The 22181-nt window shown below is 36.5% G+C and overlaps 3 protein-coding genes across 4 annotated transcripts; 2 read left to right on the top strand and 1 right to left on the bottom strand.

Annotated features, from left to right (window-relative positions):
- The first annotated feature begins 21 nt into the window (after positions 1 to 21).
- LOC110899478 (cellulose synthase-like protein G3) lies at positions 22 to 7758 on the top strand. Its single transcript, XM_022146369.2, has 6 exons — positions 22 to 647; positions 1785 to 1937; positions 3597 to 3722; positions 5532 to 5975; positions 6439 to 6786; positions 7110 to 7758. Exons 1-6 carry the CDS (start codon positions 66 to 68, stop codon positions 7650 to 7652), a joined length of 2196 nt encoding a protein of 731 aa, XP_022002061.1. The 5' UTR covers positions 22 to 65; the 3' UTR covers positions 7653 to 7758.
- A 3939-nt stretch (positions 7759 to 11697) lies between these two features.
- Positions 11698 to 18321, top strand: LOC110899479 (cellulose synthase-like protein G3). Its single transcript, XM_022146370.2, has 6 exons — positions 11698 to 12301; positions 13530 to 13682; positions 14533 to 14658; positions 15280 to 15723; positions 16315 to 16662; positions 17629 to 18321. The coding sequence occupies exons 1-6, from the start codon at positions 11720 to 11722 to the stop codon at positions 18169 to 18171; spliced, it is 2196 nt and encodes a 731-aa protein (XP_022002062.1). The 5' UTR covers positions 11698 to 11719; the 3' UTR covers positions 18172 to 18321.
- LOC110899481 (cytochrome c oxidase subunit 5C-2-like) lies at positions 18304 to 21669 on the bottom strand. 2 transcript variants are annotated; one of them, XM_035981587.1, is made up of 2 exons: positions 20622 to 20764; positions 18304 to 18806 (listed from the first exon to the last, which is right to left on the bottom strand). In XM_035981587.1, the coding sequence occupies exon 2, from the start codon at positions 18785 to 18787 to the stop codon at positions 18590 to 18592; it is 198 nt and encodes a 65-aa protein (XP_035837480.1). In that variant the 5' UTR covers positions 18788 to 18806; positions 20622 to 20764; the 3' UTR covers positions 18304 to 18589. The 2 variants fall into 2 exon arrangements, with proteins under 2 accessions (XP_035837480.1, XP_022002063.1); XM_022146371.2 differs by lacking the exon at positions 20622 to 20764 and adding an exon at positions 21549 to 21669 and having other exon boundaries at positions 18311 to 18806.
- Between the last annotated feature and the right edge of the window lie 512 nt (positions 21670 to 22181).

Raw genomic sequence — 22181 nt, 5'->3', positions numbered from 1 at the left:
AAATAGAGACGACATCAAATAACATCTCCAAAGCTAAGGGGAAGAGATACTACTCCACGACCAAAATGGGGACACTTCTTCACACATACAAGCACATGCCATGCACTACTTTCAACCGTGTCTTTGCTATTATTTACACTTGTGCCATCCTTACCCTTATCTATCACCATATCCTCACCCTGATCCACCACTCCACCACCATCATCTCCGTCATCACCACCATCTCCCTCCTCATCGCCGATCTTATCCTCGCCTTCATGTGGGCCACCACCACCTCCTTTCGCCTCCGCCCCATCCTTCGACAAGTTTACCCTGAAAACCTAGAGAAAGTCCTTGACAAAAACGACTTTCCAGCCATAGACATATTCATATGCACCGCGGATCCCTACAAAGAGCCGCCTATTAACGTAGTTAACACCGCGTTGTCTCTTATGGCGTATGACTACCCTCCGGAGAAGATATCGGTGTATGTTTCGGATGATGGCGGCTCTGAGCTTACTCTTTTTGCTTTCATGGAGGCTGCAAAGTTTGCAGAGATTTGGCTTCCATTTTGTAGGGATAATAACATCATGGATAGGTGCCCAGAAGGATATTTTAGCTCCAACAACCATGAGAAGCTGGATGATCTTGAGATCGAGGAGATTAAGGTATAAACATCTAAATAACTTTTTATAATTTTCAAATACATCGAATAAGTATATTTCAAATAACATATGAAACGTAAATAAAGTATATTTTTAGCTTTAAAACAAATATATGTTTCTCTTCATGAATTACCACTAAGGGTGCCCGGGGCACAATCGGTGACCCCATGCGGGGACCGATTTCACCGAGCGGGGAGGTGCCGCCGGTCCAGCGGGGAGCCAAAAACGGGGAGGATGATCGGTGAGAGGCACCGAAGAGAGAGGAGGAGAGAGAAGGTGGGCCTCATTCAATCAACCATTGAAAAATTTTCTTTTTCTTTTTTTTTTTAATAAAAAACCAAGTCACCTAAGAGGGGAGTGCCGCCATCAATTTAGGGTGTGAGGGGAGTTTAAAAGGGGAGTTGACGTGGCACACGAGGATTTGTTATGCGTAAAAGAGAAGACTACCCTCTTAGGGGAGTGCCCCTTACATCCTAATTCCATATAACAGACAATGTGAGCCTAGCTCACTTGATAAAAAGATGCTTCTCCCTTAAAAGGGGTGATCTCATATTCAAACTTGAGAAAAAAAAAATTGTATTATTTATTGTAAAGTAGAGTAGAGTACCATTCACTTTTAAAAAAACTAATTCCAAATAACCAAGAGAAGATGAGATAAATGATTCACGGAGACATAAATATATAAAAATTCATATTTGAAGGTACGGATAAATATCGTAGTTAAATAAACTAAATGAATTGGACAATTCCTGCAACATGGGCAAGTGGATATTGTCCATTTGTTGATGTTTGTCAGGGGTTATTTTATATATACTAAAAAGCATCAAGTCATTACATCTTATAATTTTTTTTTTATAATTTAAATCAAGACATTTTGCAAATCGTAATTTCTAGAAAACCTTTTGATTTCTATTTCTTCGTCAAAATGTTTGCTGACCAAAAGGAAGTGTCATGTATATATTTTTCTATCATCCGTCTAATAGCATGATAGTTGTCTCTCACAAAAGTGATGTAAATTCAAATATTTGCAAGGACAATTTTGTCTCTCACAAAAGTTTGTTGTTTAAACAAAAATATATATATATATAGAACTTTTTTTACTATGGACTTAATTTAACACAATATATTTTGTTATCACAGGCTATGTATGAGAGTATGAAGATAAGGATCGAAAATGTTGTGGAGAGAGGTGAAATATGCCCCGATTACATTACCGATGAATCACAACGTCAAATTTTCAATAATTATCGAACTCCAGGGTTTAGTCGTGCAAACCATCCCGCCATTATTCAGGTTTCTTTTTTCTATTTCGGGGCTGTTTGGTAGCCTCTTAATGACCATTCAGATGTCACCTCTTAATGGTTTAAAACCTCTGAATGAATAAGAGGTAACCTCAAGTCTGAATGGTTAAGATGTAACATCTGAATGGTAAATCATCACATGTCACATTCTTCTACCTTCTCATTAGTAAAATTCTTAATGGTTCCATTCAGAAACAACCAAACAGCCCCTTAGAGGCTTAGATGCACAAGACATTTGAATATGTGCTTACTTAAGAGTCGTTGATTCAACTTCAAGTAGGCGTCCAAGTGTTATACTAATAGAACATTATTAATATGGGATAAAGGGTCTAACTAAGAATATTTTTTATAATATTGATAGGGATAGGGTGGGTAGGACGTCTCATAGTATAAATTCTACAATTATTTCCACGGAAATCATGAAATGAATTGATATGTTGATGATTGTCCTTTTGTTAGGTGGTTGAGGTGCAAATTCCAGTTTTTAACAGCCAATTGATAAGTACTACTTTTATGTTTTAATTATATGTAATTTTGGTGAGGTTTTTTTCAGGTGATTGGCTAGTTTCTTACTAACTATTTGAAAATGTTGTTGATGTAAAATTTGGTGTAGAATAAAGTATTGTTTGCCGTTCAAAAAAGAAAAAATAGCCAGTTTTTTTTTATTTTTGTTTTTGGTTTAACCGGCGTTAACATTAACTGGTTCGGTTAATAATCATGTTTTTTTCTCATTTTTTTCGGTTATCACTTTAACAGGTTTGGTTAATAATCGGGTTTTTCCATGTTAATTAACCGGTTTTCCCTGTATTTTTTTTTTCGGTTAACTGATAAATCGATAAAACCCGGTTAAAAAACGAGTCACACCTCTATAATATATAACCGGTTAATAACCATAACTGAAACTAGTTATTTTGTTACCAATTACGACTCCACTTAAAAAACGGTTCGTTTTTTCTAACGGATGTTTTTAGTGCACTTCTAGCTTATATTAAAAATTCTTGGTTCACACGCCCCTCTTTCATTTATAATTGCTCTAAGTGATATGTTACGTATAGAAATTTTAGTTAGTTTGTTATGCAACATAGTTTATTATGATGTTGTCATAATGGCTTTTGGATTTTAATAATCCTAAGTTTCATTGTTGCTAATAATCCCAACTTTAAAAATTCACTCTCTTAAGTTTCACCGTCACTAATAATCCCAACTTTAAAAATTCACTCCAATGATCCCAACTTGTAAGCATTTGGCCTCCATTGATCCTTTTCCAACATATGCATACTTAAATCATTTAAAGAGTCTGCAGGTGCAGTTGAATATAATAAGATTGCCAAATTCTTATATGTTATAAAATAATTAATGGGGCCAAATTTACAAGTTGCGATCGTTGAAAGAAACTTTTAAAGTTGAGATTATTATTGGTCAACAGGTGAAATTTAGGATTATTAAAATCTAATAACCCTAAAATTTAAAAACAAAATATCAATTGTGGACCCGTTACGAGTTCCACTGATTCTTCTTGTATGATGTTGTCACTTATAATTTTTTGTATCAAACAAAATGTTACGTCACTAAAATTCAATGCTAAAGACTGTGTCTCCATGTTATTGAGCCCAAATTTTGAATAATATTAATTATATATTCCGGTGATAAGGTATTGAAAGAGAGTGCCAAAGAAACAGATAACAAGGGTCAGTGGATGCCTAATCTTGTGTATGTTTCAAGAGAAAAAAACAAAAACTCCCCACATCATTTCAAGGCTGGTGCTCTCAATTCCTTGGTAAGACTCCAAAATTGTTTATCTTAGTTGTTTTGGTCTAATAATGGACCCAATATATTAGAATGGTATTCTTTCTTTGTCTCACTAGTCAAGTTGCTGATGATGGGTAACCAAACATGGTAAGTTTTCATGTAAAATGGAAAATCGTCATATTCTAATTATGTTATATATCTATAGTTAGGTCGTGGGGTATGGGGCGGGAGTTTGGGCGTGGGTTGGGGGTTGGGGGAAAACACCCAAGTCACCACCCCGGGTGGGCTTGGGTTGTGGCGTGGCCCCTTGGGGCTTGGCTTTCAAGCCGGGCGTGGGGCGGTATGGCGAAGCGAGCTGGCTTATTCTCATTGGGTCACCCGCCATGTCAGGCGGTTGTTTTAAAATTTTGAAATTTAAAATTCAAACTGGTCCCCCCCCCCCATCCCCCCATCTTCTATAACCGCCACCCGGGTCCCCCAAAGGCCCTATATATTGTAACCCCAACCCCACCGGTCCCCCATCCCACGAACCAAAACCCCACCCGCTACACCCACTGTCTTGAACCCGCTACCCCGCTGGTCCCCCCCCCCCCCCATCCCACGAACCCAACACCACTATGGCATCCTGGACCCGTCAAGAAGAAATGACACTCGTAACTAGCGTCGTCGACGCTATGAAGGGGCGGCCACCGGGCCAAACAAAATCTTGGGCGGAAGCATTCGCGGCCTACCGACATAACGTCGGTAAAGACCGCCACAACCTCAACGCGTGCCAACATAAATGGCGCGAGCTACGGCCCAAGCTCGAGCGTTTCAAGGCTTACTACGATGCGGTTCCCGGTGGCGAGTTAAGCCACGAGGACCGGGTGGCGGTGGCGAACATAGAGTTTCGAGGCAAGGAAAACAAGGCGTTCGACAAGATCGACTTTTTTGAAATTTTTTTAACGCTCTAGGTTTTTTTTTATTTTGTAATTTTTAGAAATTATGTAATTTTTAGGATTATGTAATTTTTAAAATTTTAATGAAGTTGTAGGTTTTTTTATAAATGTTGTGTGATTTTTTATAAATTTTTTGTATTTTTTTTTAAAAAACATTTATGCCACGCGGTGCACCTAACGCAAGCCTAACCCACGCCCCGCCATACCCCGCGGACACGTAACCTGGCAGTGGGCTGGCTCCCTTTACACGTGTCACCAAATGCCCAACCCAAGCCCCACCATACCCCACGGTCTTATGTCAGAACAATTTCATGCATATAGTCATGAGATACGTGAATCCTTGGTTGTGCATGTATTTTTTTCCTCCTAATCCCTAAATGTTTTCATATTATACACGAAGGGTAATACTGATAGGCGTATAGCAAGACATACACGGATCCATACGTGATGTGGTGTCATGTATCACATGTTTCAAGTCATTACTTCCGAGAAAAGCTTAATGTTTTCATTCTAGACGCGAATACTAATATTAATGTGCAAATAACAATGCATATGTGAATCCATACAAGATATGGTGTCATGTATCACGTATTTTAAGTCATTACCCCCTGACAAAAGTTTGACAAGGGAGTAAAAGTAGATACATGACTTGCAGTTGCGTATGTGATGTCTAAATGAGTGATTTGCTTAGGACATTACCATACAGGTATAATAATCTCAAAAAAATGCGACTTTTGTGATTGTCATTGATTAAATATCACATGACATGGAATTACGACATTATAAGAAAAGTGGCTTATTTTTGACAACGATGTTAAGTAATGTTAAAATATGTGCGATTTAATAATATGTATAATTTGGTGTTTGCCTAAATTTTGTTATTATTATTTGTTTTGAAGCTTCGAGTATCAGGTGTTATGACCAATGCCCCAATAGTTCTTACCCAGGATTGCGACATGTACTCTAATGATCCTCAAACACCAAAGAGGGCTTTGTGTTATATTTCTGACCCGTTAGCTCAACCCAAATTAGGATATGTCCAATTCCCTCAGCGTTATCATGGGCTCAACAAAGATGACATCTATGGTGGTGAGTTCTTGCGTTTATTTGTAGCGAATCCGGTTGGGATGGAGGGTTTACAAGGCCCTTCTTACGTTGGAAGTGGATGCTTCTTCCGCCGCCGGGTTTTCTTTGGAGGGCCCTCGTCGATGGTGCAACCAGAAATACAAGAACTAAGACCGGATCATGTGATGGAGAATCCCATTACCACACAAGCAGTTATAGAATTGGCCCATCATGTGGCTGTGTGCGACTATGAAAATGACACGAAGTGGGGATTCAAAGTGAGTACCATCCAAAAATTATTTTGTATGTTAACGAGTCAAGTTATTCGTGAGCCACTCAAGTTTGGCTCGCTAAGGAGTTGAACAGAGCCAAATTTAAGCGAGCATAACACCAAGCTCAAGCCTATAAACAAGCTTTTCTAATTAAAAAAAAATCTGGGCCTAAATGAACATTTTTTACCAAATATAATATCTTTTTCCAATATATAACTATGATGAAATTATATATTTATCAAGTAATTAAATAACTATTAAATAATAAACAAGTCGAGCCCAAACTAATATCAAGCATGACAAATTCCTAAGAATCTTAAAGCTTTGGACATACTTTTCGAGACGGGCTGAGATTGAGTTCGAATTCTGTTAAATTTTGGCTTTACTCGGCCTGTTTACATCCCCTAGTTTACATGTCATTCTTCACGTCAACGATAATTATTACTTGATTTTGTTTGTTTACATGTAGTTGGGTTTTCGGTACGGGTCCCTTGTGGAGGACTATTTCACAGGATATCGATTACAATGTGAAGGATGGGAGTCTATCTTTTGCCACCCGAGTAGGCCGGCATTTTTGGGCGATGTTCCAATCTCTCTCATCGATGCGGTAAGTCAAACAAAGAGATGGGCTATTGGGCTTCTTGAGGTTGCCTTCTCAAAATACACTCCGATGGTTTTTGGAGCCCGGTACATGGGGTTTGTTATGGGTTTATGCTACGCACACTATGCTTTTTGGCCCATTTTGTCCATTCCCATCACAATATACTCATTCCTCCCTCAAATTTCCCTTTTGAATGGAGTTTACATCTTCCCAAAGGTATTATTATTCTTCTTATCATTTTATAATACAATATCATAAGGTTTACATGATTAAATTCAGTTAAGTTTAGGGTTAAAATTGAACATGTAACAAATGTTTTTTTTGCCTTTAAAGTTTCATAATTGATCATTTTCTATTTTAATGTTGGTTTAGTTTAGTTAATCATGTTAACTATTCATATATAACCATAACTTTACCATAAAAATCGGTACCAAAACGTCATAACCAAACAATCTTTTTCTCATGGTTTGTTTTCTTGCTCGCTCCTACAATATCTATTTTTGTACATAGTCGAGCGCATTAACTTTTATCGACTGTAGGTGACCGATCCATGGTTCTTGTTATATGCTTTCCTATTTCTTGGAGCCTATGGTCAAGATTGTTACGACTTCATGTTGTTCAAAAGCACCTACAAGAGGTGGTGGAATGATCAAAGGATGTGGCTAGTAAGGGGACTCTCACCATACTCATTTGGTCTTGTGGAGTACATAATAAAACATTTAGGGATAGCCACACAAGGATTTAATGTAACAAGCAAAGTGCAAGATGATAATCAAATCAAGAGATATGATCAAGGTCTTATGGAGTTTGGAATTCACTCCCCAATGTTCATACCAATCATAACCGCGTCAATTGTCAACATCTTCTCGTTGATCATTGGGTTAATTCGTCTCTTGAACGTCTGGAGTTTGGAAAAGGTGTTTGTGCAACTATTTATTTCTGGTTTCGGGGTGTTCAACAGTTGGCCAGTTTATGAAGCTATGATTCTAAGGAGTGATAAAGGAAGAATTCCGTTTAAGAGCACGGTTATATCAATATGTTGGGCCTTGATTTTATGTGGCCTGGGTTCTTGCGTCCTATAAACTAAAATTATGTAATTAGTTGCGAGTATATAAGCTTTTTCATGTACAAATGTTGTTTAGGGCCAAACCACTTATATGATTAAATAAGGCTTCTACTATTCTTACATCCTTAAATCTTATTCACATGTATTTTTTCACTCTATACCTCTATATATGTTTCTGTATTTATAAAGTGAGATAGAGTGAAGGGATGTATAAGTATTAACTCCCTTATATAAAAAGGGAGTGAGATCAAGTGAAAACCATGATAAAAGGCATTTAATTAACCATTTTTCATTTTCAAAAGGGTATTATCGTAACTATACATCCTCCCCTTTTTTAATATTATTTCACAATTAAATCAACATACAGACAAAATCAATCCTTACCCCATACATGCAGTTTTTTTTAATTACAAAAACGTTTATTTACTATAAAATATATTTAAGTAAAAAAGGTATTCCAAACAAACATATTTTTTCTTGAATTGTAAATTTCTTTATTTCATATCATCTATGGTACTTAATCCCAAGACTTTCCTTCTCTCTCACCTAGGTGTTTAAAGGCGTTGCCTTTGCCAATGGATTGCCACCTCATTGGTCAAAAAAACATATTAATAAGCGATTTGTGATCCAGTTTATAAATAGAAGTTTTGAAAAATAATTTTATTTTAAACAATATAATTTAATAAGATTTTAATTTAAAATTTGTAATACGTATTAAAATTACATAATATGTCTACATATATGAAATCTATATCATTTTGTGGGTTCCAGTTTTACAGTTTTTGAATACCTATATGAAATCTACATTATTTTTGTGGGTTCCAGTTTTACAGTTTTTAAAATTAATTCGCACAAGGTAGAGTTAGCCTACAAATGGTATTTTTTTCTAAGACGCCTTATTATGAACCATTATGAATAGATGAGATTAATTAGTGACATTTTATATATCATGTGAACTGCTCATCAACAGTGATTATAATTAGACTTTTAATGGGCTTTTACATTCATATAGTAATTCCTAATCTTTATGTATTTTTTTTTTTCATTTTTTAGTAATATTTTATTTAATTTTATAGTAATAGTCATATATATTAGTTCAAACTCTTGATGAATTATTTAATATTTTAGTAATAAATAGTAATTGATAATATGTAAGTATTTTTTTTAAAGTTTTATTATTTATTATTCATTTTTTTAGGATGTTGTTTGAACGGTATGGATTGATTCAAATTGTCATGATATTGGTATCGATATTCATTTATTGTTGCAAACGAAATTGTATACATGAAAAAATTTTGAAACAGGAAACCATGCATAAAAATAAATATATGTACGGGTATCGACTTTGTTCATTCAGTTTATCAAAAGAAAAACAATAAAATATCGTGTTACCATAATCAATGTTGTTCATTCAGTTCACTATGGTAGCGACACGAGATTCGTTATAAAACAGAAAGCCATAAAAGTAAATATATACCGATACAGATGTCGTTTAGTCAGTTTCGGTTTAGTACGATACTGACATCCGTCGCGAAGCGCGGGAGAATCTCCCTAGTTTTTATAAATTATGTTCTAATTTTAAGATCTGTTTCTGTGTGAAACCCTTCCATAGTTAACTAAGACTATGGGGGTATGGGGCGTGAGTTGGGTACAAACGCCCACGTCATCACCCGGGTGGGCTTGGGTTTCGGCGTAGCCCTTTGGGCGGGGGTTTCAGCCCGGGCGTTGGGCGGGGTTACGAACATGACATGGCGGAACCTCGTTGGCCAAGAGCACTAGCCCTTTGAAATTGGCTTCTTTTCCACGCCACCCCAGCCACACCCCACTATACCCTTTTGAAATTGGTTTTTGGTCTTGGGTGCCCCATACCCCACGTGTCGTACCATTGCCCCAACCCACGCCCCACCATACCCCACGGTCTAGATACTTAACAAGTTAACAACTAGATGATAGCTATTAAACCTTCCATTGCTAACTAAATACTTAGCAAGTTAACAACTAAATGATAGCTATTAAATAATTAAAAATTAACTTAAAATACATGAACAATCATGTTATGATAGGATTGTGAGACGAGGCATAAGGGCAAATCCTACCGATGTTAGATATCAGAGGAACTTGGGGAACCAGACTGGTTGAAGATCCTTGAGGGGCACGGTGAATAACACCATCATACACGAAGAGATTGAGGATGTTGGTACGGTGAATAACACCATCATACACGAAGAGACCATTCATTGGTAAGAAAAAAATTCATAAAAACGGTGGCACCCTTAGGATTAGAAAATGCCCAAGGACAGATGATCCCTTAGGATTAGACAAAATGTTGGGCCTGGGCAATCCTTCCCCTTCAATCAACTTTGGGTCTTTGTGTCACACCCACGTCGATGGTGAAAACATAGGGATAGGGCGATCACATATCATCACACAATCTGTTTTAAGAGAATTGCAAAATGCATTCAAATAATGTCTCACGATATACGACGACAACCAAAGTAGTGCACAAAGAAACATCGACTTGTTCATGTGTTCAAAAAATCAAAACCAATGCAACCAAAGAAAGTAATGTCAAAAAGTGATGAATTTCTCATGATAGCTAAAATGCAGGGCTCGACAAAGCATTTATACAGTTAAGCTTCAAGTATTTCCATTACCTATACCACATGAATAAAACATGCACTAGTACAAAGTTGAGCTTTAGACGGGGTTCAGTTTTTTTTAAGACGCGGATAATGATTAGCATACCATCAAAACCCTAACACTGAGCTTCCAAGGAAAATTGCAATTGCAGCCCCCATTTCCTTGTTCGTGTGGGAAGAAAAGGAGTCTGAGGAGATAGGGAATATTGTCAGAAAATTTAGAAGATTATTAATTCATTATCATAAGGCCATCCGTAGTCATAAAGCCCCTTGTGGGGCGTTATGCGACACGTGTCGTGCCACGTCACACGGGGGCTTTATGGGGCGTTATATCACTAGAGTCCGTAGTCATAAAGCCCCTACCCATCATTACCTAATTCTTAATTTTCAATTTTATTAATTAATTAAAAAAACCTTTCTTTATTCTGATTGGTTAACATTTGAAAAGCAAACAACATAACGCCGCGATATCTATAGCGCTTCCCTCATTTTTTTGCCCCATATCGCCGCCCGTCGCGGTGTGCTAGGCGTTATGGGGCGTTATGGCCCACATAAAGCACCTCATGGCGCCCCATTACAGATAACCTAATATGTAGATGCTGATTTTGTTCTATTTGCTTTTTTCGTCGATTATATTTGTAATAATAACTTTGTTCTTTTTACCTTTTTTTAGATGTGGCACGAAAGGAGAGAGGCTATGGATGGTGATATTGAATTTTGCTGAAGACGTTGATGCCAAATTTTTTTTCGTGAGTTAGGTATTTCATTGGCTTTTCTTTATATATAAATTTAGGAATTTTATGTAATTTATTTATGGAATCGTATGTAGTTTATGGAATTTAGGGGCTGTTTGGAAGCCTCTGAATGGTCGTTAAGAGGTTACCTCTTAATGGAACCATTAAGAATTTTAACAATGAGAAAGTAGAAGAATGTGACATGTGATGATTTACCATTCAGAGGTTACCTCTTAACCATTCAGACTTGAGGTTACCTCTTATTCATTCAGAGGATTTAAACCATTAAGAGGTAGCATCTGAATGGTTATTAAGAAGAGGCTACCAAACAGCCCGTTAATGTAGTTTGTTATAGATTTAGCAATGAATTGTAATTTGAACGGTTTGTTACCGAATTGAATATGTACTGGGTTGATTTGAAATGGTTCGAATTGGTTTATTAGGATTTTTTTTCCACCTAACAATTATAAGACGCAGTTTATTATATGAATTGAATAATTTTTTTGAAATGTATTTTTGATCAAAAGATAAAATCTAAATCACCCATTTTAATGCTCATTTTGGAGTAGTGATGCACTTTTAGGAAAAAGTGAGTACTAAATCTGAAATTTGGGTAAATCTACACAACATCCGTCTACTTTAAATATATTGACAACATTAAATTCTCCAAAGCTAAAGCTAAGAGAAAGACATACTACTCCACGACCGAAATGGGAACACTTCTTAACACATACCAACAAATGCCATGCACTACTTTCAACCGTATGTTTGCGATAATTTACAGTTTTGCCATCCTCGCCCTTATCTATCACCATTTCCTCACCCTGATCCACCACTCCACCGCCTTCATCTCCGTCGTCACCGCCACCTCCCTCCTGATCTCCGATCTTATCCTCGCCTTCATGTGGGCCACCACCACCTCCTTCCGCCTCCGCCCTATCCTCCGACAAGTTTACCCCGAAAACTTAGAGAAAGTCCTCCGCAAACAAGACTTTCCAGCCATAGACATATTCATATGCACCGCGGATCCCTACAAAGAGCCACCTATTAACGTCGTTAACACCGCGTTGTCTCTTATGGCTTATGACTACCCTCCGGAGAAGATGTCGGTGTATGTTTCGGATGATGGCGGTTCTGAGCTTACTCTTTTTGCTTTCATGGAGGCTGCAAAGTTTGCAGAGATTTGGCTTCCATTTTGTAGGGATAGTAACATCATGGATAGACGTCCAGAAGCTTATTTTAACTCCAATAACCATGGGAAGCTGGATGAGCATGAGATCGAGGAGATTAAGGTAACAACATCTAAATAACTTTGAGAAGACACTATCATCAAATTAATGTGAAATAAACAATGTTAATTATTTTTTTTTTTCAGGGAAAATTACTTTTTAAGTACCTTTATGTTTTATGGGTTTTAACCTTTATAAATCAAAATGTTTAACGCTCAGGGTCCCTAGAGCCACTTTTCTTAACCATTTAAGTACAAATAATCTTGACGTGCCAGGGGGTTAGCTCACTTTGTAGAGGCTCCTGCCACTTAGTCGTTGGTCTTGTGTTCAATCCCAAGCAAGGGTGATTTCTTTGTAAATACAGAAGTTTGAGAGAGTAACATTAGCCATTAAAAAAATTAAAAAAAAATAATCTTGACGTGTTTAAATTCTTCTCGTTTTATATTTATATTGTATATATGTGTATGTATTTACTTATACGTTTAATACAAAATTAATCTAAAAAAAGAATTTCAAAAAGTGAAACATTTGTATTTTTTGCTTTTAGCGTAATATTTAAGGTGGTTATGTAACCGCTTACACTATTGTTTTGTTCCTTGGTATATCTACCAATAAGATATAAAAAGTAGAGGTGCAAACGAGACGAGCGGGTCGTGAGTTGTTTGTGATTGGTTTGAGAAAAAGCTCGAAAGGAGTCGAGTTTATCGAGCCCGAGCCAAGCTTGAGCCTAAAATAAAGCTCGTTTATTTATCGAGCCCGAGCTCGAGTCTGGCATGTGAAGCTCGCTAGGCTCGTCTAGCCTTAGTGTATGTAATGTTAGTTTTTGTTAATATTTAATGTCGTTTACCCCTTATTTAAAATTGTCTAGTAAACGAGCCGAACCGAGCTTATTTAAACTTGTTTTCGAACAGAGCCTGAATCTAAAATAACCTTGTTTAATAAACAAGTCCGAGCCCGACCTTCACTTATCGAGCTTGCGAATCTAAATGAGTCTATCATTTATATTGTTTTTTAATATATTAATTAATGGATAAACGAGCCAAGCTCCAGCTTGAAAAACTACCAACGATCCAAGCTCAAGATTCAAAAACAAAGCTCGAACCAAGCTCAAGCTCTCATAAGTTAATCGAGCTTTAGCTCAAGCCTAGTCAAACTCAAGCTCAGCTTGACTCGTTTGCACCCTATTAAAAAGCATTAAGTCACTAGATTCTGTAGGAGAAGGGTCATATTTATAGTTTCTTTTTTCTTATCATTGTGGTAATTTGACAAGAATAATATTTCGTTATCATAGTCTATTTATGAGAGTATGAAGAAAAGAATCAAGAGTGTTGTGGAGAGAGGTGAAATATGCCTTGACTACATTACGGATGAACAACAACGTCAAATTATCAACAAGTATCGGACCCCAGGGTTTGGTCGCGTAAACCATCCCACCATCATACAGGTTTATCTTTTCTCAATCTCAATATTCAAACAATCATTGATTCAACTACACATCCAAGCACGCTATTTTAATGAAACTGTTTGATACAACGGTTAAGAAATCACACAAAATGTATCAAAAATAATAACATAATTTCTACAATTATTTTAGGAAAAATATTAAAAATAAATTAATATGTGTCGACGATTGTCGTTCTGGATTTAAAAATACGTCTATGACTTAATAATCATGAGTTCACGGGTTCTTTTTTCGCCTACTGTAGGCGAAATGGAATTTGTCTTTCTAAGACCATGGGTAATGGTTAATGCCCTACATAGGACATTTTTCGTCACACCAGCATCATAATGCCCCCTTCATAAAATGTGTAACGGTTAATGCCTCTTAATATCCATTTCATTCAATGCTTTATATTTTTTTCTCCTCTTTGAGCATTATTGTAGAAATGTCTCTCCCTTTTCCTTCAACTATAATGCCTAGAGGATGGTGATATGAGCATTATTAAACTTTTTCATGCCCCTATAATGCCTATTACACATGACGTAAGTGATATGTTACATACAACATTTTTTATGACAGTTAAAATGGAATTTGTCTCTCAAGTGATATATTACATACAATATTTTTAATAAGTTTGTTTGCACATAGTTGTTTGTTATGAGCATTATAAGCATCACTTTTAAATACAAAATAGCAATCATTCATGTGTTCCAACCGCCACTAATTCATGAATTATTTTGTCACATATGGTAATGTCTCTATCAAAACAGCACGTCATCAAAGTTTAATGAAATAACTTTGCATAGACCAATTAAATTTCGACTAATTTATGTTAATATAATTTGTTGATAAGGTATTAAAAGAGAGTGCAAAAGAAGTAGACAACAAGGGTCAATTGATGCCAAATCTTGTATATGTCTCAAGAGAAAAAAACAAAAACTTCCCACACCGTTTCAAGGCTGGGGCTCTCAATTCCTTGGTAAGACTCCAAAACTCTCGATTTTATTAAGGAATGATTTGAAACGCAAAAAGATTCAACTTAAATGTCAATATAATAATTAATTTAGGGAAAATCACTAACATAGTCATTGTCTACACTCACTAAATTAATTTGGTGTGTTAACTTTCCTAACACGTGTATTTATGAGATACGTAAAATGTCGGTGTCTACATTTTTATTCACCTAAACCTTAATTATTTGTATTGTATATGCGACTAACAATACATAAGGATATGCAATTATGCATATAATAGTATACACGCGAATCTATATGTGACATCGCGTCATGTATCACATTATTTTAAGTACATTATTGATGGGAAAAAGTCTGACATGTGAGTGATTGTAGATATGTGACTTTTAGCCACATATCCCATGGCTAAATGAGTTTTTATTTCTATCAAGTCTATGAACACACTCCGACAAATTGTTACTTTCAAGATTTTCTTTTTAGTTAATACCACGTGATATGAATTCGCGAGCTTATAAGAAAAGTGGACTATTCTCCAAATATGACGTTATGTAATCATATATTATGTGTGATTTATTCTTACATGCAGTTTGGTTTACTTAAGTTTTTCATTATATTTTGTTTTGAAGCTTCGAGTATCGGCTGTTATGACCAATGCCCCTATAGTTCTTACTCAAGATTGTGACATGTATTCTAATGATCCTCAAACACTTAAGAGGGTGTTGTGTTATATTTCTGATCCGTTAACTCGGCCCAGATTAGGATATGTCCAATTCCCTCAACGTTATCATGGGGTCAACAAAGATGACACCTATGGTGGTGAAGTATTGCGTTTATTTGTAGTGAACGCGGTTGGGATGGATGGTTTACAAGGCCCTAATAATTTTGGAAGCGGGTGCTTCTTCCTTCGTCGGGCTTTCTTTGGAGGGCCCACATCCATGTTGCAACCAGAAATACAAGAACTAAGACCGGATCACGTGGTGAAGAAGCCAATTACCGCACCACCAGTTATAGAATTGGCTCACCATGTGGCTGGATGCAACTATGAAAACGACACCAAGTGGGGTTTCCAAGTAAGCATGTCCCAAACATGATTTTGTTTGTTATTTATGGTTACTAGGATGCAACTAAGGTGAGTCCTTCGTCTCACTAGCTAAAAGCTCGAATCAAGCCAATTTAAATGTGCTTGGGTCTAAAAATATAATCATTTAATAAATGAGCCCGATCTCGAGCTTTACATAATCATTTAACACAATAAATATAATATTTTTTTAATTAACACAACAAATATATATTATGTGTCAAATATTATATACAAGTATGGAAAAAGATTAAATATTATGCATTGTGTTAAAGATATAAAATTCATAGTTATTATTATGTATGAAAGGTTACATATTTTTATAAGTTCTATTAATTAATTAATTAATTAATTAATTAGTAATAATAAAGAGTCGAGCATCAACTAAAACTGAGCTTGAAAAACTTATTACAAACCAAGCTTGATCTTTGGGTATGAAATTTGAAACACGCATAGCTAGAGCTATGTTACGCGAAACAAATTGGATTCAAGCCAAAACTCGTTTACATCTATAGGTCACATTATATGAAACGACGTGGATGATGATTATGACACTTATTTAATTTTGTTTGCTTACATGTAGATGGGATTTATGTATGGGTCACTAGTAGAGGACTATTTCACTGGATATCGATTACAATGTGAAGGATGGAAGTCTATCTTTTGTCACCCGAGGAGACCGGCCTTTTTGGGCGATGTTCCAATCTGTCTCAACGATGCAGTCAGTCAAACAAAGAGATGGGTTATTGGGCTTCTTGAAGTCAACTTCTCAAAATACAGCCCAATGGTTTTTGGAGCCCAATGCATGGGCTTTGTTATGGGTTTATGCTATGCACATTCTGGTTTATGGGCCATTTTGTCTATTCCCATCATAATATACTCTTTCCTTCCTCAAATTGCCCTTTTAAATGGAGTTTACATATTCCCAGAGGTATTATTCTTTTATCAAATTTTAATGCAATATGCATCTACCGGTTCGCTTCAGTTCAGTTCGTTTATAGGCTAATACTTAAGATGTAACGCCTATTCTGGGCTTCACACTTCATATAGTGGCAAGGAGTTGACTACAAAGTCCAAATTTCCTACAAAGTGTGAAAGTCACAAGACATCAAAATGTCAGCCATAAAACACACCCAAAAGTCCAAAACATACAAATAACAAAATGAAGATTACTAAAACATCATATATGTCGGTTGTGTTTTGTGGTTTGGATGAAAAGGCTCTAATTATCGAATGACAAACATTATTATGTTTTATGTTAATTAGCATGTTGTGTTTTATATTCATAGTTCGACGATTGTGTGTTTGAAGTTTTTATGGACTATTATGGTTTGAAAATGGTGTTTTAGTAGTCTTCACTGTGTTATTTGTGAGTTTTAAGTGTGTTTTATGGCTGAAATTATAGTGTTATATGACTTTTTACACTTTTTAAGAAATTTAGACTTTGTAGCCGAACCCCACCCTCATATAGTAATGTTTCTATTTGAAAATGTCTTTTGTTTAATTCGGTTAACCGTTAGCTTTGGATTTGGGTTGATTTAACTTAATTTTAGTTAATGAATCTAGTTATATCTTGGGTCAAATAGATTGTTAGGAAATTTTTTAACTTCTCTAGGAGGGAGAATAAGCGACAACTTATATGTTATTTGCAACAAAATTTTCCGACATATAACATTCTATTAAAACTTATATGTTTTAATGACGGTTCAGTTTAGTTAGTTTGGTTATTTCTTCACAAATAACTATAAACGAACCATGGAGTAACCGGACCAACGGTTTTTCAGGTGGTTCAGTTATTTTAGTTCGATTATTCGTTATGATTTGGATTTTCAACTCAACCCTATTAAGTGTCAAGTTTTTGTACATAGCCGAGCCTGTTAACATTTGCCGGTTGTAGGTCACGGATCCATGGTTCTTGTTGTACGTTTTCCTCTTTCTTGGAGCCTATGGTCAAGATTGTTACGACTTCATCTTATTCGATAGCACATACAAGAGATGGTGGAATGATCAAAGGATGTGGTTGATAAAGGGACTCTCATCTTACCCATTTGGGCTTGTGGAGTACATAATCAAACAATTAGGGATAGCCACACAGGGATTCAATGTAACAAGCAAAGTGCAAGATGATGAACAAACCAAGAGGTATGATCAAGGTCTCATGGAGTTTGGGAGTCACTCCCCGTTGTTCGTACCTTTCACAACTGCGTCGATTGTCAACCTATTCGCGTTGATCTTTGGGATGATTCGTCTCTTGAACGACTCCAGTTTGGAAAAGTTGTCTGCGCAAATGTTTATTGCTGGTTTCGGGGTGTTGAACAGTTGGCCGGTTTACGAAGCTATGATACTAAGGAGTGACGAAGGAAAGATGCCGGTTAAAACCATCTTTATATCAATCTGTTTTGCGTTGGTTTTATGTGGCGGAGCTTTTATCGTACTATAAACCATAGTTCATGCTGCGAGTAGTGTACGATATTTCATGTATAAGCATCAAAATATCACATTAGTGTTTGAATTCAAAACCAACAAAACTTGAAGCAAGCACGCAGTATGTTGATACGATTAAGCAATAAAATGTGAGATTTAGAAAGCACATTGTGCCTTGATTGCTGAAGAGCACTTGACCACTAAACCGTCAAAGATCAAAGCATGACAATAACCATTTACATCTCAAACCGGCTGACCAGCTTGGTTTGGAAAGAGAAACTTAATACCATTGATAAATCAACAAGCAGCGGTCCAACATGTTATTTTAACAAATGAGCAAGTTAGAACTCGGCTTCAATGCTATTCTTTTATGATTTTTATAAAACGAAATTAACCATCTCTGATTAATGATGAGGAAACTGACATGGCAATGATCATTGTTCTTCTTCTACGACCACACTGATCTCACCCTTTTCGAGCAAGTCATAAAAGGCCCTTGTTTTTCTCTGCTCGTTCCAGTGGTGCATCTTCCATAAACCACCGGCAGCTAACCCAAGCACCGCCCCGATAACCAGCTCCTTCACCACGCTAGGGCCTTTCAAGACTGGGTGAGCAACCCTACCACCGCCCATTGTGCTTTTTAGTTAAAACCTGCAAATTATTAATGACATTTGAAGCGAATAAATTAAAAGGATCATATGCACAAAACAACTTCTTGAAGCTTCAAAGTACATACTGTGTTGCTGTAAGTAGTAGAGGTTGCAGTCTCAACCTATTTACTTAAAAATGAGAGGACTCTTATTGGAAGTTGATACTAATTAGTTTGAATGTGAAAGAATCAAGAAAGTTTAAGAGGCCAAACCAAGCGATCTAGTTAGTTTAATTAAGGGGCTGTTTGTTTACCTCTTAATGGGGCTCTTAATGGTTCAGACATCTTACTGGTTCAGCACTTAATGGTTCAGACTATTTGTTTCGCGAGCAGATGTCTGAATGGTTCAGACATTTGCCTCTGAATGGTTAAGACCTATAATATGAATTGGTCAGACATTTGCCTCTGAACGGTTAAGCATTATATTGGCTCTTAATGGTTCAGACCTCTTAATGGTTTAGCACTTAATGGTTCAGACCTCTTAATGGTTCAGACCTCCTCTTACTGGTTCAGCACTTAACCATTCAGAAGTTGCCAAACAGCCCCTAAGAGTTTTAAAGGGTTTTGAGTCTTGGTAGGATTAGGATCGGTTATAGTATAAATAGGGAGATTGTGATCGGTAATTTGTAAGCTTATAATTTCCAGTTTCAAAGAAACAAAAGAGTCAAACAATTTGTTCAAGTTTCAGAGTTTGGGGCCGAATTTCCAACAGACATGTGATGTGTTTATCTCAAACAGGTCAAATGAGTCAAAAAATAAACTGTTTAAGAGGGATATGTGTCGAACATGTCAAACAGGTTGAACGAATCATTATTAGTCAAAGAGTTAGATTATTTTTTTATAATCATAATTGCTTCATTAGTTATGTTTTGAAAAATTGATAAAAAACCGTGTGTGGGGTCTTCTTTCTTACTCCGTAGCTTCAAAATTGGATTTCAAACTATGATCTTGAATGTCAAACAAGGTACCCCTATTTCGAAATCGATAATTAATACATTAATGAATGATGGCATGCTAACAAACTTAAAAACATTTATAAAATGTTTCCCTATTTGATCATGAATGAGCTCAGAAGTGACACAATGTGCAGAATATACAGTAATATAAAGTCTAATGTGCAGAACACCTTCAAATCTGAACATTTTGGGTCAAGTGAAAAACTTAAAATACATGGAGAGTTGAAGATGCCATACATACACATTTTTGAACAATAAAGAGTTAGCAAAGACAAATAGTATAGGACCGGTCTTCTTGGTTTAAAAAAGCGGGAAGCGCACAAAAGCGATGAGGTCTAAAAAAGCTTTTTTTAAAGCGAAGCGCAAAAGCGGTGAGCTTTTCGTACGCCTCAGCCTGCGCCTTAGGTCGATTTTCCCCTAAAAAGCGCGCCTCAGCTGTGCTTCTTGTACATAGTGCGCCTTATGTCACACAAGGCGATTCAGCTTGCGCCTAGATGCGCTTCGCGCTTAAGGCGCGCTTTTTAAAACCAAGACGGTCTTTCAAAAGAATAGTAAGATCGATAAAAACAGTCCGTGCAAGATGTATAAAGAGACAAGCAGGCATAGTCATGCAAAAGCCAAATAGTAAAGTCTATAGAAAAGCAAAAGAGTGCCTTACGGTTTTTGTTACTACATGCGTCGGGAACAAACAAAGATATGCACATGACAAGTTTTGAAGAAAACGTTTGAAAAGACGCTAAATAACATTATTTGAGGTATATGAAGCATGTAAAGGAATCATCATCATCATCATACTCAGTAAATCCCACAAATAGCAAAGCTAAGGCAGGGTCTGAGAAGGGTAAATGTAGACAGCCTTACCTCTACCACGTAGGAATAGAGAGGCTGCTTCCATTGAGACCCCCAGCTCGATTGTAGTTTCGTATCAAGCCTGGGAACTAAGGCACATAACACTCAGCAATGAAGACAAAGGCCGATAGTGCATGTACTCCCTTGTCTTTCAGCTGTCAACGCCACCACATGATGCATGATTAACCATCCGCCGCTTTTAACGTTATTTTCACGAAATTAGTAAAATAAGTAAATAACGTTAAAGTTTGTACCATTTCACTTTTGCCCGCCGAGCGCCCACACGTATATACATTATATGAGCACACTGCAAGCAGGGCAAGGCATGTAAAGGAAATAATAAATTCAAAAAAAAGTGATCCATTTATAAGGAATTAGCCGAAGAACGATGAATTCATACTCAAGACTTCAGTTCCTTACAGCTTGCATCAGGCTTCGGTTTTATTCTAATCGGCTAGTTTATCACAGAAGACTTTCTGTTATCGTACATTATTTCAAGCATTAAAAAAACGAAAAAAAAACCTCATTATCGAATAGTCAACCTCTAGACTAGTTAGGTATTCTATATTTCCAAATTAAAATCTGTCACAATTACAAGCAGTTAATACATATTAAGATTTCAAAACAGCTGTTAATGAAATTATTCGATTCACGTAATACCTATTTTTTAATTTCATAACTTATCTAAAATCAATTTAATTAATACATAACACGATTAGAAATGAGTGAACGGTAATCAATCGAGTATAACTATCAACGCCGGAAATATAGAATACCTAACTAGTCAAGATATCGAGATAATTGTCACAAAAAAAAGCAAATTACAGAAGCAGATTGAAAGGTGAAACATCAAGCGTGTGCAAATCTACGATTTATAGGGATCTGACAGTTTGTGATTAAAATCTAGAGAGAGAAACATAGAGATGGTGGAAAGTTTACCGGAGACGACGACCAGTTGACCTTTTCTTCACCGTTCGCTTGCCCTGCAGATGCGCCTTGTTCAGTGAAAGTGGTTTTTGGATTTTGGTAAGTTTCGCTTCTTATAAGTAGGTTGTAAAAGAGCCGGGCCGAGCGGCTCGTCATGTTTGTTTTTATGAAACTCAAGCTCGACTCATCATGTTTTTATGTAGCTTGAGCTCGGTTTGGTTCGATCCTATTTATTTGAGCTTAAGCTCGGCTCGCGAGTAAAACCAAAACTCGATATTGGTTTGAGAACAACCTCAAACGAGCTAAAAGCTTGGCTCGAGCTCAATTCAGTATCACTTAAACGAGTCAAAGCTTGGCTCGCCAATGTTATCTTCATCATTATTATATTGTATATACAAAACTAAAATTTTGTTTGAGCTCGCAAGCCGAAACGAGCTATGTATTTCAGGCTGGGGCTCGATAACTAAAGGAGCTCTACTTCATACTCGAGCTCGAGCTCGATAACCAATTTCATGTAAGAGGTTATTAAACCAATTACAAAATAATCCGGTTCATTTTCAAGAGCGGTTTGGCTTGTGTTTGCGAACTGGTTTTTTGCCCACCTCTAGGCTCTAGATGTAGTGCCATATGACTCAACATCTGGCC

Source organism: Helianthus annuus, chromosome 13, assembly GCF_002127325.2.
Source record: "Helianthus annuus cultivar XRQ/B chromosome 13, HanXRQr2.0-SUNRISE, whole genome shotgun sequence".
Classification (NCBI taxonomy): Eukaryota; Viridiplantae; Streptophyta; class Magnoliopsida; order Asterales; family Asteraceae; genus Helianthus; species Helianthus annuus.
This window is presented reverse-complemented; position numbering and strand designations above follow the sequence as displayed.